General features: G+C 39.3%; 1 protein-coding gene across 1 annotated transcript in view; it reads right to left on the bottom strand.

Moving 5' to 3' along the window:
- Positions 1-428: 428 nt before the first annotated feature.
- The window catches only part of chd8 (chromodomain helicase DNA binding protein 8), a 153,772-nt gene continuing 138,095 nt past the window's right edge, over positions 429-16,105 (bottom strand). The window contains exons 34-40 of the mRNA XM_039746109.1: positions 15,021-15,160; positions 13,266-13,505; positions 9,036-9,137; positions 8,753-8,923; positions 2,219-2,338; positions 1,917-2,021; positions 429-1,403 (exon numbers count right to left, since the gene is read on the bottom strand). Coding sequence (XP_039602043.1) covers positions 957-1,403; positions 1,917-2,021; positions 2,219-2,338; positions 8,753-8,923; positions 9,036-9,137; positions 13,266-13,505; positions 15,021-15,160 — 1,325 coding nt within the window. The 3' untranslated portion in view covers positions 429-956. The remainder of the gene's footprint in view (positions 1,404-1,916; positions 2,022-2,218; positions 2,339-8,752; positions 8,924-9,035; positions 9,138-13,265; positions 13,506-15,020; positions 15,161-16,105) is intronic.

Raw genomic sequence — 16,105 nt, 5'->3', positions numbered from 1 at the left:
TATATTATTAAAATACACATAGGACCATAAACACTATTACTTAGTGTTATTATCACTGCTACTATTACTGAAAGTACATTGAGCAAGTTCATGGTGGTGTAGTTTAAAAGAGCACTTGGGAACCTTCAGATCTTGACAATACACTCTGTTATAATGGTTAGTGAATGAGAACTCATAGGCTGTGTTAGGGATTGTCTCGTCAAAATAAAAACGATCTTATGATTATGCCACTTGACTCTTACATTTCATGTACAACCAAGTGTTTGCAGTTCTAAAATAATACATCACAATATTGAGTTTACTCTTTTTTTGATCCAATCCACTGATGAGTAGTAAAACACATGGTCACCTAAAAAGTTAGTATAACAGTCAAAGGATCATTAGATTCAAACAAGAAAGCAGTACTGGCACAAAGACCACACAAAAAATTAATGCAGATTATTTTATTTACAGTATCTTTTCTTGGCCATGTACTTTCAATGATCAAAACCCAACAGAAGTTGCTTAACATAGTTACCTCACACTGTCTTCTGAATCCTAGTAATTGCATTATTTAAATAGGTTTCAAGAGAAGCCTGCCCTTTTTCAAGACAGTATGATCAACACATGTTGCTCCAGCCACAATCCCCATCTTCTAAGCCTCAAAATAAATACAGTACAGTAATGCCAGGGGGAATATGCTTTGTTAGCTTCTTTTCCAGAAGATACGTAAATTTCATTGAATGTTGATGGGAAAGATTTACCTCTGTCAATGTCATTTTTTTTTTCCTTAAGTTTTACAGTCGAAGGAATGCACAGAGCAAGCCAGTGTGTCAGAGAGAGAAGACAGAAAGAAAAATTTGGAAGGAAAAAAGTTTATTGTTTAGACTGTAAAACTTCTTCCCTAAATTTATCGGTCCCCAATTAAAAAAAAAAAAAAAGGGAAAAAATAATACACCCCACCCCAAAACAAAGCATCAATCACCGTCTTCACTGGAATCTGAATTGTTTGGCATCATGGGATCACCCAAGTATGAGAAGTCCCTATCTGAATAAGCTAGTGACAAGTGGCTATTGTCACTGTAGTCAAACTCCATGCCCCCACTTTCCAGCTCTGTCTCCATTTTGACATCATAACCAGGAGACAACTGTCCAGGGAAGACTGAGGATGCATCATCTGAGTGGATGCTGTGATGCTGGTGATGATTTCTGTCCAGTTCCGTATAACAGCTTCCAAGGTAGGTTGCTGTATTGTGACTGCTGGAAAGCAGAGGCTGCTCCTGCAGCACAGGGGTAAATGTTGGTTCCAACTTAACCATGCTACGATGGTTGCTGTGAGACTGCTGTAGCTGTTTAGGACGTCTGTTGTCTGTTTTGATTTCTTCAAAAAGTATTCTGTGATGCATAGACTCTGGGAGGTAGCCCTAAAACAAAAACAAATTATTAGAAAACAAAGTCACACATTTGGTTGATAGGAACATGACGGGTGTTAATTCCAGAAAGTCATAAGAAAACAAAAATCTATTAAAACAAGAAACTAATCAGAAATTCTGAATTTTTAACGAAGGATAAAACCAAACATATCAAGAGTCTCAACACATACCAGAAAAAATAGAACAGAATTTGATTTGATTGATGGTCTAAACAGTTTTGATAAATATTTAATCCTCAAAACTAAACCAATTAATTTGAAAATTTACCAAAGAACTTGTAACAATAAATACAGTAGATATAATAATACTATATATAGTATCATTATTATAGTGTGTGTATAAAATAAATATATATATATATATATATATATATATATATATATATATATATATATATACACACACATACATACATACATATATATACACACACACACACACACACTATAATAATAATATATAAACAATATTGTTTTTACATGAAAGTCCCGTGCCCTTACTCACAGAATTTTGGACCAGCTCTGCCCAGCTAGGAGAGACAACATAATCAGGATTCTCTTCCAGGCACTGCCTGAGTCCTTTCAAAGATGGGGCAAAAGCACCTCCAAGCTGGGGAGAAAAGAATGAGAAAAAATGTATTCTACACAAAACAATAATTTATGCAAAAGACTCTATATGAGAGCTCCACAACTATCATCATATGCTGTACTTTTAGTGCTTTAAATGATATACAGCAAGTATAAACAATTTGTGTAACTTAATATAAAATGCTATTTGACCTAAAGATAAGAAAAGCAGGGATTTACCTTCCTCCCACTGCGTAGATTAACCAGCTGAACTCTTTCTAGACCTGTAAGTGTATCTGGATCTAGTTTTTCTACCTTCTTAGGTTTGTGTCGTTTCTTCTTGTGAGCACCAGCCAAGAACTACAAAAAAATAAATAAATCTAATAAAAAAGTTGAAAACTGGTGAAGAAAGGCAATACTCCTCTCTCCTTGTCTGAACTGTCCATTGCAGTGAACAAAACAGAAAGCTCGTACAGAAAATGATTATAAATGATTTACATATATAAAAATATTTCGATATTAAAAAGGAATACTCGGCCTGTAAACATTTGTACATTTAGTCAGTAAAAGTATGTATTGTCTAGTTTAAAGATGTAGGAATGTAGTTCACAGTATCTTATAGGTAACCTGCTTGCTTCCAAGGCTTTAACATTTTGTAAAAAGAAAACACATTTAAAGAACATACACCACACTTCATATGCACACAATGTTGTAAGCCTCAGTGGTACTATTCAGGATCTTTAAAAGTCCAAGTCTTACCTCACAGAAAAATCATCTCAAAATAGGAGAAAGAATTTAAGAGTATAAATTTAAAGGGTACATTTATTTTATTTGTCATACTTATCGCTCTCATACATAAATACTTCAGCATCAAAAAAATTACTTAAACAATAATTGAAAAATTTCAGTCTTGGGCAAAACAATATCCTATTTACCCTCAAAACTTAACTCAACATAAAGTAATTAACCATTAAACACAATCTGACACCCCAAGACAACTGATCCCAAATCTAAGTTTCTGGTCACTATGTATGGGAAAAGGCTGCCCATTAAGTTGTCAATGTAACTTAAACAAAAAACTAATAGAGTGTGTGTATGTATGTATATATATACAGTGGAACCTCGGTTTGCGAGCATAATTCGTTCTGGAAACGTGCTCGCAATCCAAAGCACTCGTATATCAAAGCGAATTTGCCTATAAGAAATAATGGAAACTCAGATGATTCGTTCCACAACCCAAAACTATTCATATAAAAATGATTAATACAAAATATAAAGTAAAATACATAATAAAAATTAACCTGCACTTTACCTTTATAAAGAATCATGGCTGGTGTGAGTTTCTAAACTCATGTGGGATTCCACCCAACGGGACAACACGCGGAGGAGCGCCCCAAAGCAATCGCAGTCTCCCAGCGCTGTAGCAGTTTGCTGTATAAGCGCATCCAAAAAGATCGCAGACATGCTATAAGCGCCTGTCGTCAATGGGTCATACAAGGAACATTATAAAGATCCCGGTACAATAAATAACAGCGCTGTTGCTATTTCAAGCTGAATAAAGCTGGTGTTAAAGTACTGAGACTCAGCTTCGTGTTTTGGGGAGCAAGATGGGGACTCGCACTTAACAGCGCACACACACACAGTCACAATGCTGTAGTAAACAGATGTTGACTATATGAGTAAGGCACACAGACTCAAGACAGAGAATAGGAGACGATTGCCAGAGAGAGGGAGAGAGAGAGAGAAAGACACGCTGGGCGGGCGAGTGAGATAGATAAGGAGAGAGAGAGAGAGAGAGAGAGAGAGAGATGCGCTGGGCGAGCGAGATAAGGAGAGAAAAAGAGAGACGGGCTGGGCGAGCGAGCAAGATAAGGAGAGAAAAAGAGAGATGCGCTGTGCGAGCGAGATGAGAGAGCGAGATGAGAGAGAGAGACGCGCTGGGCGAGCGAGCGAGATAAGGAGAGAGAGAGAGAAGAACCATCAGCTCAGTTGTGATCACATCCAGCAAGATGGTGCACCACCACATTATGGGTGTCAGGTCCAAGCATTCCTAGATGAACAGTTTCCTGGAAAGTGGATTGGTCATCGTGGGCCAGTTGAATGGCCCCCAAGGTCTCCTGATCTGACCCCCTTAGACTTTTATCTTTGTGGTCATCTGAATTGTCTATGCTGTGAAGAAATGAGATGTGCAGCACCTGAAACTACGGATACTGGAAGCCTGTGCTAGCATTTCTGCTGCGGTGTTGCTATCAGTGTGTGAAGAGTGGGAGAAGAGGGTTGCATTGACAATCCAACACAATGGGCAGCACATTGAACACATTTTATAAGTGGTCAGAAACTTGTAAATAACTCATGAAAGAATAAAGTTACGTTAAAACCAAGCACACCATTGTTTTTCTTGTGAAATTCCCAATAAGTTTGATGTGTCACATGACCCTCTTCCTATTGAAAAAACAAAAGTTGGATCCAAAATGGCCAACTTCCAAATGGCCACCATGGTCACCACCCATCTTGAAAAGTTTCCCCCCTCACATATACTAATGTGCCACAAACAGGAAGTTAATATCACCAACCATTCCCATTTTATTAAGGTGTATCCATATAAATGGCCCACCCTGTATATACTGTATATACCTGTATACTGTATATCATCCTCTTTAATAAAACCCTTGTGCGCGTCCGGTGTCCGCGTGTGTGTGTCTTCTGGTGAAGTGCGCATGAGCAGGGACACACGGCACATGTTCAGTCTCTTCCTGTGCATTCCCTGTGTGTGCAGAGAGAGACACACACAGGTGCGTGCGCGTGACAGACAGACACGCAGGCCCGCCCAAGAGACAGACAGACACGCACGCACGCACGCACACACACGCAGGCAGGCCCATGCGAGAGACGGACAGACACACACGCGCGCACACACACACACACACACACACACACACACACAGGCAGGCAGGCAGGCCCACGCGAGAGACGGACAGACATGCATGCAAGCAGGCAGGCCCACGCGAGACACGGACAGACACGCAGACAGGCCCACGTGAGAGACGGACAGACACGCACGCATGCACGCATGCACGCACACACGCGCGCAGGCAGGCAGGCCCACGCGAGAGACAGAACAGACACGCACACACGCACGCCCGCCCGCCCGACAGAGAGACACACTCACGCACACACACGCAGGCCTGCTACAAAGACAGACACGCATGCACACACAAACAGGCGCACGCGTGCATTGTTGCAATGTTACTTTTCTTGGTTGTTTTTAGATTACGGATTTTTCAAATGTTCATTTTTTTCCTGTGCTTAAAACTCATTAAAAAGGTGTTTTTAGCGAGCAGGTCGTAAGGCTATAGCGTGAACTCTTGCAGTGTTACGTTTTCTCTGTTGTTCAAGGTTTTCTCAGTGTTATTCAATGTTTTTGCATTTAGTTTACTATTACGCTGTGCATTCAATGGTGTAATTAACTATATTTGTGCTTAAAATCTTAAAAAATATATATTTACATACAGTTCATATGATCTGGAACGGATTAATTGTATTTACATACAATCCTATGGGGGAAATTACTTCGGTTCCACTGTATTACTTTCCGACAAAATTACAGGCGGCATACGGAAATACAAACCAGTATTACTGAGAGAGAAAATTAAAGGCACACAATACAGTAATGCATTTTACAGCCACATACAAGGTCCCTTGCCATTTAAAATAGACTGTTCCTACTAATGTTTATGCACTACTGTTCTAGCGCCCGTTATTGTAACGGGCTTAATGTCTAGTATATATATATATATATATATATATATATAAAAATACATACATACATATACACACACACACATATTTGTGACCATATGTTTACATACCCTGGCAGATTTGTGGCTGAAGTCTTGCTTGGTGGTCTACCTGACCATGGCTTGGTAACAACAGAAACCCTAACTTTCCACTATTTTTTAAAATCCAAGTTTGAATACTACTGACAGGCAGTTTCAGGTCTCACAGGGTATGTTTTTATATCCTCTACCTGGATTTATACAATTCAACAACCTTTTCTCACTTGTCTTTTGACAGTTCTTTTTATTCCCAATGGCTCGATATCCAGCAAAGTCAGTGAACCTCTGCATTTAAAATGACTAATTTTACACAGACACTGATTACAATCACAGAAGTTACAGGTGTGGACACTCTCGTTTAACTACCATTACTTTGAACCTGTATATATATCATCAGCCCCAACATTCAAGGGTATATAAACTTTGATCAGGCCCCTTTAGGTGTTTCAATTATCATTATGATTTAAAAAGGGCACACATAATTACGTGACAATAAATTGCTTTGTCTAAGCACACTCCCTAATAAAAAGGATAGCTTTCTGCATGATTATATTTTCCAAACAATGGCCAATATTTTACACATTTTGCCATGTTATGTAAACTTATGATCAGAAATGTGATGGTGCAGGATGGCTCCACACTCCCAGATCCTTTCAGGAAGCCTCTTGATCCTGCAACCTCTAATAACGTACCTGAAGGATGAGCCAGCAGATGAGGACATTGAAAGCAAGGGGTTGGTGCATAAAAGTGGCAAACGTTTTTAATAAAACCATCAAAACCAAAACTGTGTTCAAAAGTGCAGTGCAATCAGTGATAAATAAATCCAATAAACAAAGTGACAGCGGGATAAAATAAATTCAAGAAATATTCCTTAAAACGAGGTTTAAAGCACAGTGTAGGAAGCTGTTCTTAAAAACACAAGCACTGTTGCACTCCCTTAAAACAAGAACCCCCCCTTAACTTAATCCTAATGGGTTCTTGCAGCCAAGTAGCCACCTAATCTGTAGTTGAGCCAACATTCTGCGCTGCTCTTTGGCTCTGGGCCCTGCCAGGTTCACATCCCTGTGGTCCATGGCTCCCCCGCTTAATGTCTCACTGTGCCTTCCATTACCTTGCTGCCGTGTGCTGCCTCAATCCAGAGAGTTGCTCCGAGCAACACTTATGTCACTCTAGCTTCCACATCGCTCAGCTGGAGTGACCATCAGCCCCTGAATGTGGACCACACACTGCCTCCAGGGACTTCCTACCAGCTGTCTGCCTTCTCTCTGTCTCATCCACTTGCACCCGCTCTCTGTGGCTCCTGCCTTCTCTCTCCATCCTTTAACATTCTTTCTTTTTTTTTCACTTCTTTTTTCTAATGCTGGCTCTTTCATATATGCCTCCGTGGGTGAAGTATCAATCCCGTACCTCAGAAAGCCGATGAAGCAACTGAGACAGACTACACCCTCACATGCATGTGTGTCTCACCTCAATTACTCCACTAAACCCCACAGCTGCGTGTGCACATACACCCCACGGAGAGCGAGCTGGCCAATTATTTATTTATTTATTCACGCGGCCATGTTTTCTGAGCCACGGACCCACTATACAATACAATTTTGTCAAATAATGTAATTTCACAAACAAAATGAAACAAAAAATGAAAAAGAAATATTAAGTTTCAGTGGTAAAACATCTTTCACTAGTATAACTAGAATTTCTAGAACCACAATGGTGGTTAACAGATAAATAGGTAGAATACTGTTATGGTAGAATTAAGGCACAAAACCCTCTAATTTAAGAGTTGTGAGCTTTTTGTGTATCTGCCACTGCTTTGTTTTCTGTGTTAAATTAGGATGAAGCATGTTGGGTGCAAATAGAGAAACAGGCATCTTGTTAGAATACACCAAAAATTCTTTTCCTAAAACGACAAAACTAATTTTTGTAAAGTAAAAAATTAATGCTGTACATGACATAACAGCTCATAGTTGTGCAAAATTGTCTTTAGAACACAAATATAAAGTAAAAATGGGTGTATTTTGTTTCAAAGAAACCTCAAGTGAGAGAAGATTAAACAAAAGAACACAAAAAAGCAAAATAAAAATAACAGTAACCTCACCTGATCTAAGCTACTTGTAACTCTAAAACATTTCAACCAAAACACTCAATTTCCTTTGTATCCCTGCTCCTCTTTGCTCCTGCCAATAAATTTGTGCAGTGCATTTCTGTGGTTAGTCTTATGCTCAACAACCACTAACTCACAGAAGCATCTAGTATCAAGGAGGAGGCCAGTTTTGACAATAATGGTTAATTCTGGCCTACACACACTTTTATTTTCTTTTTTAAGCAATGGAATATGCACTACTGAGTTCCAAGTGCCATTTGAAGGGTGAAACATGCAAAGTATCTTAAGGCTGCTTGCACAAAGCCTGTTCAGAGAAAATGTTGCAAGTGTCCTCCTATGATGCTGATTTATCTGGCATTCTTGTGCTTACAATAAGATTAGTTCCAGTCCATGTCCTACATGGCAGGGCATCATAGCCCTTAAAAGTGTATGTCTGTCCACAATGGCATATAGATGTCTCTGTCACTGTGGATTTATAATTTTCCAGTCTTAAAAGATTACAGCATTTGGGAAACTACAGCACACATGAATTACAGCAAATAAAGGAAAAAATATACATATAAAAGTACCCATCCATTCTTTCAAAATACAGAATTTTCTGGATTCCTGAATGAATGGATACTAATATGTAATCTGATCTCCAATGCAATAATAGAGTTAGACAGTTCAATAAGATTAAAGTAGACCCTATAAATTTTGAACATTCAGAAGAAAATGCTGATTCTGTAACAGCATAATATTACTCTATCAAACAAGATGCAGCATGCTTAATTAAAAATTCCCTTTTCTTAAATATCTTAATTCAAATTTAAAATGAAGTATGGCAAGACTCACAGCAAGGGCTTGTGGTTCGACCTCATACTCTGGGTGTTCCTTTAACCAATCAGAGAGCTCACAACGCTTTGGAGCATCAAGGCCAACCAGGACAGACCGTGTCAGTGAATGAATGACAGGGACACGGGACTCTGGGTTTGAAAATGGAGATGCCTGGGGAGTATCATCTCCCTTAATTAAAAAGAACAGAGAAAAATAGAGATAAATTAATAATGTGAAAATCTTATGTTAAGTTAATAGACAACTTTAACAAAGTGATGTTTTTCATGCCTGTGCAACTTACTTCCACATTGTGGCAACGTCTCTTCTTAACTCCTCGTTCGTTCCTGGTCCCATTTGGCAGCATTAAACACTGCTTTTGAAAGGTCAGTTTGAGACCCTCATCCTATAGATGCAGAACAGCAAAGCGTTTACACTTTGACTGATGAAATAAAAGTACACTAAAAACAACCACATTACATATTACACTGAAGCAATGATTATAATTTATACTGATAATCTATATACTGTGAACAACAGCAATTACCTCTTTTTCTGGAATATATGATTAATTAAATAGTATTATAAAACAATGTGCATGACAAAAAAAGCAACACTAAGAAAATAAAATAAAGAAACTCTTGAATCAAGCTGCCAAATAAAGCTACTAACTATAGATCTAAAATGACAGATGTTTATAAGGCTGGGATTTAGTTTTTTTCATTTCTAAAGAAAAAAAACAAAAATGGTATTAATTAATAATGTGTAGTGTCTTATCAATGTAATTTTATAATTAAATGTTTTATTTTACTTTTAATATCAATCAGTGTAAAATTTTGCCAAAACAATATGCGGACAATACAAATTTCCATACCGGATCGGTCGAGCCCCGGGTTAACAACGACCGCCACCAGTACTGTTAGCCAACAGGGTGCTGGCAGAAATTGGGCTACAGTTGGCCGAAGAAGAGGGGGGGAGACGTGTCCGGAAGCAGGAGGAGAGGAGGAAAGTAAAGAGAGTGGAACTGAGGGTAGGAACTTTGAATGTTGGCAGTATGACTGGTAAGGGAAGAGAGTTAGCAGATATGATGGAGAGAAGGAAGGTTGATATATTGTGTGTGCAAGAAATTAAATGGAAGGGGAGTAAGGCCAGGTGGATAGGAGGTAGATTCAAATTGTTCTATCATGGTGTGGATTGGAGGAGAAATGGGGTAGGAGTTTCTCTGAAGGAACAGTATGTCAAGAGTGTTTTGGAGGTGAAAAGAGTGTCAGGCAGAGTAGTGATTATGAAGCTGGAAATTCGAGGTGTGATGATCAATGTTGTTGGTACATATGCACCGCAAGTTGGGTGTGCAATGGGTGAGAAAGAAGATTTTTGGAGTGAGTTGGATGAAGTTATGAATAGTGTACCCAAGGGACAGAAAGTGGTGACTGCAGCAGATTTCAATGGACCTGTTAGTGAAGGGTACAGAGGAGATGAGGAGGTGATGGGTAGGCATGGTGTCAAGGAGAGTAATGAAGAAGGTCAGAGGATAGTGGATTTTGCCAAAAGGATGGACATGGCTGTGGTGAATATGTATTTTAAGAAGAGGGAGGAACATAGGGTTACATACAAGAGTGGAGGAAGATGCACACAGGTAGACTACATCCTATGCAGTAGAGCTGATCTGAAGGAGATTGAAGACTGCAAAGACTGGCAGGAGAAAGTGTAGTTAAGCAGCATAGGATGGTGGTCTGTAGGATAACGTTGGAGATCAAGAAGAGGAAGATAGTGAGGGCAGAGTCAAGGATCAAATGGTAGAAGTTGAAAAAGGAAGACTGCAACCTTGAGTTTAGGGAGGAGATGGGACAGGCACTGAGAAACAGTGAAGAGTTACCAGACAGCTGGGAAACTACAGCAGATGTAGTAAGGGTGACAGCAAGAAGGGTGCTTGGCGTGATATCTGGAAGAAGGAAAAGGAAACCTGGTGGTGGAATGAGGAAATACAGGAGAGTATACAGAGGTAGAGGATGGCAAAGAAGTGGGATAGTCGTAGAGATGCAGAAAGTAGAGAAGAATACAAGGAGATAAGGCGCAAGGTGAAGAGAGAGGTGGTGAAGGCTAAAGAAAAGGTGTATGATGAGTTGTATGAGAGGTTGGACACTAAGGAGGGAAAAAAGGACCTTTACCAATTGGCTAGACAGAGGGACCCAGTTGGGAAAAATGTGCAACAGGTTAGGGTGATAAAGGATAAAGATGGAAATGTACTCACAAGCGAGGAGAGTGTGTTGAGCAGATGGAAAGAGTACTTGGAGAGGCTGATGAATGAAGAGAACGAGAGAGAAGAGGTTGGGTGATGTGGAGATAGTGAATCAGGAAGTGCAACGGATTAGCAAGGAGAAAGTAAGGACAGCTATAAAGAGGATGAAAAATTCAAAGGCCGTTGGTCCAGATGACATACCTGTGGGAGCATGGAGGTGTTTAGGAGAGATGGCAGTGGAGTTTTTAACCAGATCATTTAATGGAATTTTGCAAAGTGAGAGGATGCCTGAGGAGTGGAGAAGAAGTGTACTGGTGCCGATATTTGCAGGACTGCAGTAACTACAGGGGAATACAATTGATGAGCCACAGCATGAAGTTATGGGAAAGAGTAGTGTAAGCTAGGTTAAGAAGTGAGGTGATGTTTAGTGAGTAGCAGTATGGTTTTATGCCAAGATAGAGCACCACAGATGCAATGTTTGCTCTGAGAATGTTGATGGATAAGTTTAGAGAAAGCCAGAAGGAGTTGCATTGTGTCTTTGTGGACCTGGAGAAAGCATATGACAGGGTGCCTCGAGAGCAGCTGTGGTATTGTATTAGGAAGTCAGGAGTGGCAGAGAAGTACGTAAGAGTTGTACAGAGTATGTATGAAGGAAGTGTGACCGTGGTGAGGTCTGTGATAGGAGTGACGGATGCATTCAAGGTGGAGGTGGGATTATATCAGGGATCAGCTCTGAGCCCTTTCTTTTTTGCAATGGTGATGGACAGGTTGACAGACGAGATTAGACAGGAGTCCCTGTGGACTATGATGTTTGCTGATGACATTGTGATCTGTAGCAATAGTAGGGAGCAGGTTGAGGAGACCCTAGAGAGGTGGAGATATGCTCTAGAGAGGAGAGGAATGAAGGTCAGTAGGAACAAGACAAAATACATGTGTGTAAATGAGAGGGAGGTCAGTAGAAAGGTGAGGATGCAGGCAGGGGAGTAGAGTTGGCAAAGGTGGATGAGTTTAAATACTTGGGATCAACAGTACAGAGTAATGGGGATTGTGGAAGAGAGGTGAAAAAGAGAGTGCAGGCAGGGTGGAATGGGTAGAGAAGAGTGTAAGGAGTGATTTGTGACAGACGGGTATCAGCAAGAGTGAAAGGGAAGGTCGACAGGATGGTAGTGAGACCAGCTATGTTATATGGGTTGGAGACGGTGGCACTGACCAGAAAGCAGGAAACAGAAGTGGAGGTGGCATAATTAAAGATGCCAAGATTTGCATTGGGTATGATGAGGATGGATAGGATTAGAAATGAGTACATTAGAGGATCAGCTCAAGATGGATGGTTGGGAGACAAAGTCAGAGAGACAAGATTGCGTTGGTTTGGACATGTGCAGAGGAGAGATGATGGATATATTGGGAGAAAGATGCTAAGGATAGAGCTGCCAGGGAAGAGGAAAAGAGGAAGGCCTAAGAGAAGGTTTATGGATGTGGTGAGAGAGGACATGCAGGTGATGGGAGTAACAGAACAAGATGCAGAGGACAGAAAGATATGTAAGAAGATGATCTGCTGAGGCAACCCCTTAACAGGAGCAGCCGAAAGAAGAAGATGATCAATCTAGTTGGCAGTGGACTGCACTGTGGCCTAACAGCAACTGACAAGGTGCTTTGTTCAGAGTTGGCTGCTGCCTCCTGTCAGTTGTTTCCACTATACCCTCTGGCCCCAGATGAATGTGAATAAGATTAAATTGTCTTGATATTAGAGGTCATGGGAAGCCAGACTGTATTATAGGAACAAAGGGCACAAGACAGTAACCAACTTAAAAAAAAATCTTGTAATAAACACTTAATAATAGATACATTTTTCAATTTACTTAAAAAAGATCAAATTATGACAACAAGGTAACAGCATTTCTTGAGCTATACCAAAAGGTTTCAACATTTTCGGACGTTGTTTTTCCAAGTGCTAGGTCATGGTATGCAGAGACTTTTCATAATTAAAATTTGCAAATAGCAAGAACTAGAGAAGTACAGCAGTCTATTGCTACACAAACATTAACATTTACTGCAATTAAAAGATGACAACTAAAAAAGTACATCTTATTTCACACAAAGGATGTTGAAAGGTTAACTAATCACAGTAAATTTCCAAAATCAACAACATTCACGGGATAATGCCATCCTAGGAAAGGGGACAGGGCTCCTTTAAGCTTAAAAAGGTTTCTGATCTTATTTATATCAAAAAGATGATGCCCATATTTACATTAATTATAACATTTTACATTAGAAGAATTTTAGAAAATGACTCACGTGTCTCAGTCTAACAGTAAATTCTGGGTCATCCTGGTGGTTCCTGCGTACAAGACGATTGCATTGGGGTGATGAAGGTGATATGTCACACAGAGGACTAGGGTGGTCATCTGCAAGCAGCAGAGACCCACTGTCATGTTGCAGGACAGAAGCACCTAGATTGCATCTGCGGATGTCTGCCCAGCTTCCAATCAGTACTGCTGTGCACAACATATCTAGTCGATTGATTAATACTCGGTCCTGAGAAAACACAAAAGAGTTAAACTTAATGTCTAATCATAAGGAAAAAAAAGATACAAAATAACAGAAAATGGCAAACTACAAACATCTTGTAATTCTTGGGGAAAAAAACAGAAAGGCATGCATAAAACATTAAAATTGTCGTTTCAGTTTGTTATTCCTATATACATTTGAATTCAGTTAGATAAAACATTTTTTGCAGCTATACAAGGATACTGTGCACAGTTAATCCAGCCGAGTATTATTATTATTATTATTATTATTCCTTATGTTATATAAACATTTCAATTTAAGCCAGTATTTTGTTTTATCCCTGTTCAAGACCTGATATTAAAGGCAACCTTGAACCAGCTTTACAATACTGAAAAAAATCCAGCGTGACAGGGTTTAGATTCATGGATATTATACCAAGCAAACGGGTATTACTTATATTAGTTGAAAAGGACAAAATGGAAATCTGTCAAAAATAATTACAAGAGAGAGTAATTTGCCAGAAATACAAAGTCGGCTTATAGTTGCACACAGGTATGTAATATCCTGAACTGACATTAAAAATGCGGTCCTCCCCAATGTAGCTTGCTGCCATGTTTGTCTGTTTGAGAAGAAACATCACATAAAAAACAAAGCTGTAAATGCAATAATAATGCAATAATAATAAATAACTATTCCAGAATGGATACTGATGTTCATTAACTACTGCTCGGCTGGCTATTTGAAGACAGTAACACAGCTGTCCCTAACTAATGAACTAATAATAGCAGGCCACCTTATGAGCATGGGAAATGTGCTATATAAATAAAATTTATTTTTATTATAATTACATGTAGTCATCGATTTATGACCATGTTTGGTTCTGATGGACTGTTCACAAGTCAATCAGGACATAAGAAGGACTGTACATGTAATCAAACCTGACCGTATGTATGGTGCTGTATAGTAAATCCCTTATGTTATAATGGTTGTTTTATGTCACTTTTTTATCATCTATCTAAGCACATTGTGTAGATTTTCTTTCATTTTTTTTTGTAACTTATTTTTTTAATTATTTAGTTTAATTATTACTGTTGGTTGCTTTAACAGCTTTAAGAATCTTTTCTTTGTGTGTGTTATGTTGCGTCATCAGTGTGAGCCTCTCCCAGTGTTTATTGGGCTAATTGTTAGAGAAGGAACTGTACTGGCAGAGCTTGAGCACTTGTATGTTTTCTGTTGTAACATTTCAGCCTGTTAACAATAAACATTAAAAGATAAAGGAGTTCAGGGTGGTTTCATTACTCCTCCGTGGAGGTGCGCATGAAGTGGCACATTGTGAGTCACACTGCTGAAGCTTCGGAGGTTAATGGGATTCAAAGCCAGAGTGCAGCAGTACAGCACTGCAGTGAACACCGGTCACAATGAGAGAACTTAAAGTCACATTCATTTGTTTAATCTAAGCCTTTTTAGGTGCAAGCCAATTTTCCTATGTAAGGACAATGAGGCACAGCAACATTACATTTTAATAATTTCCAGATTACTCACCTTAGGCCATTCACAGAGTTTATCCTGTAGCATTTTCAGAGCTGTGCGCTCAACTGACAAATCACCCATCAATTCATCCTGCGAGGTGGCAAGAGACATGAGGCTATTTTCCTCATCCTGGTCAAACAACTTTGGTTCCTCTGCAACAGATAAATAAAAATAATAATTAATAACAAATTTCAATCCTATTGAAAAGAAATGTTACTAAGTTAAAATTCATCAGAAACATTTCACCGAGTTAGAATGCAACTATTCATTTTATTTTAAACAGATATTTTATGTATTGTTTCATGACAGCCACCAATGCAAAAGACGCAATGTAAAAGGAAAATGAAACAATGACAATAATGTAAAGTGCTATGTTTTTAGCTATGTTGACATCATCAATCAATCAAATCAAAATCTTTCCTGTCATTGTAGCAATGAGACATTGTACACCGAAAGTTTTAGGTGCAATTTTTCAGTGCAGAAAAAATAAAATAAAAACAAAAACAAAACACAATTACTTAAGTTACAACTAAAACAAGGGAATAAAAGAAGTATCCAAAATTGTCCATAACAGTAGAACAATGTTTTCCACTCATACAGTACATACATTATATTGCACTTGTCCCTTATCTAATGTTAACTAGAATGAAGGTGCACTCGGTCAGATCGACCAATTAGCAGCATTCAGCATGGTGATGGCTGAAGGATAGAAGCTGTTTCTCAGTCTATTTGTCTTAGTCTTTATGGATCTGAAATGTCTGCCTGAAGGCAGGCGTTCAAACAATGCATGTCCTGGGTGTACTGGGTCCTGAAGATTTTTCTTTATGTTCCTGAGACAACAGGAACTATGTAGTTCTTCTAGAGAGGGAAGAGGACAGCCGACTATCTGCTGGGCGACCTTAATGACCCTGTGGAGCTCTTCTTCTGTGTTACTGTGCGCCTGGACAACCATGCACATAGACAGTATACCAGGATGCTCTCTACTGTGCAGCGGTAAAAGGACACCAGCAGTTTCTCAGGGATGTTGTTCTTTCTGAGCACCCTCAGGAAGTAGAGCCTCTTTTGGGCCTTCTTCACTACCTCAGCAGTGTGTGTTC

Source organism: Polypterus senegalus, chromosome 1 (genome assembly GCF_016835505.1).
Source record: "Polypterus senegalus isolate Bchr_013 chromosome 1, ASM1683550v1, whole genome shotgun sequence".
Lineage (NCBI taxonomy): Eukaryota > Metazoa > Chordata > Cladistia > Polypteriformes > Polypteridae > Polypterus > Polypterus senegalus.
The sequence above is the reverse complement of the archived record's forward strand: the minus strand, read 5'-3'. Positions and strand labels throughout refer to the sequence as shown.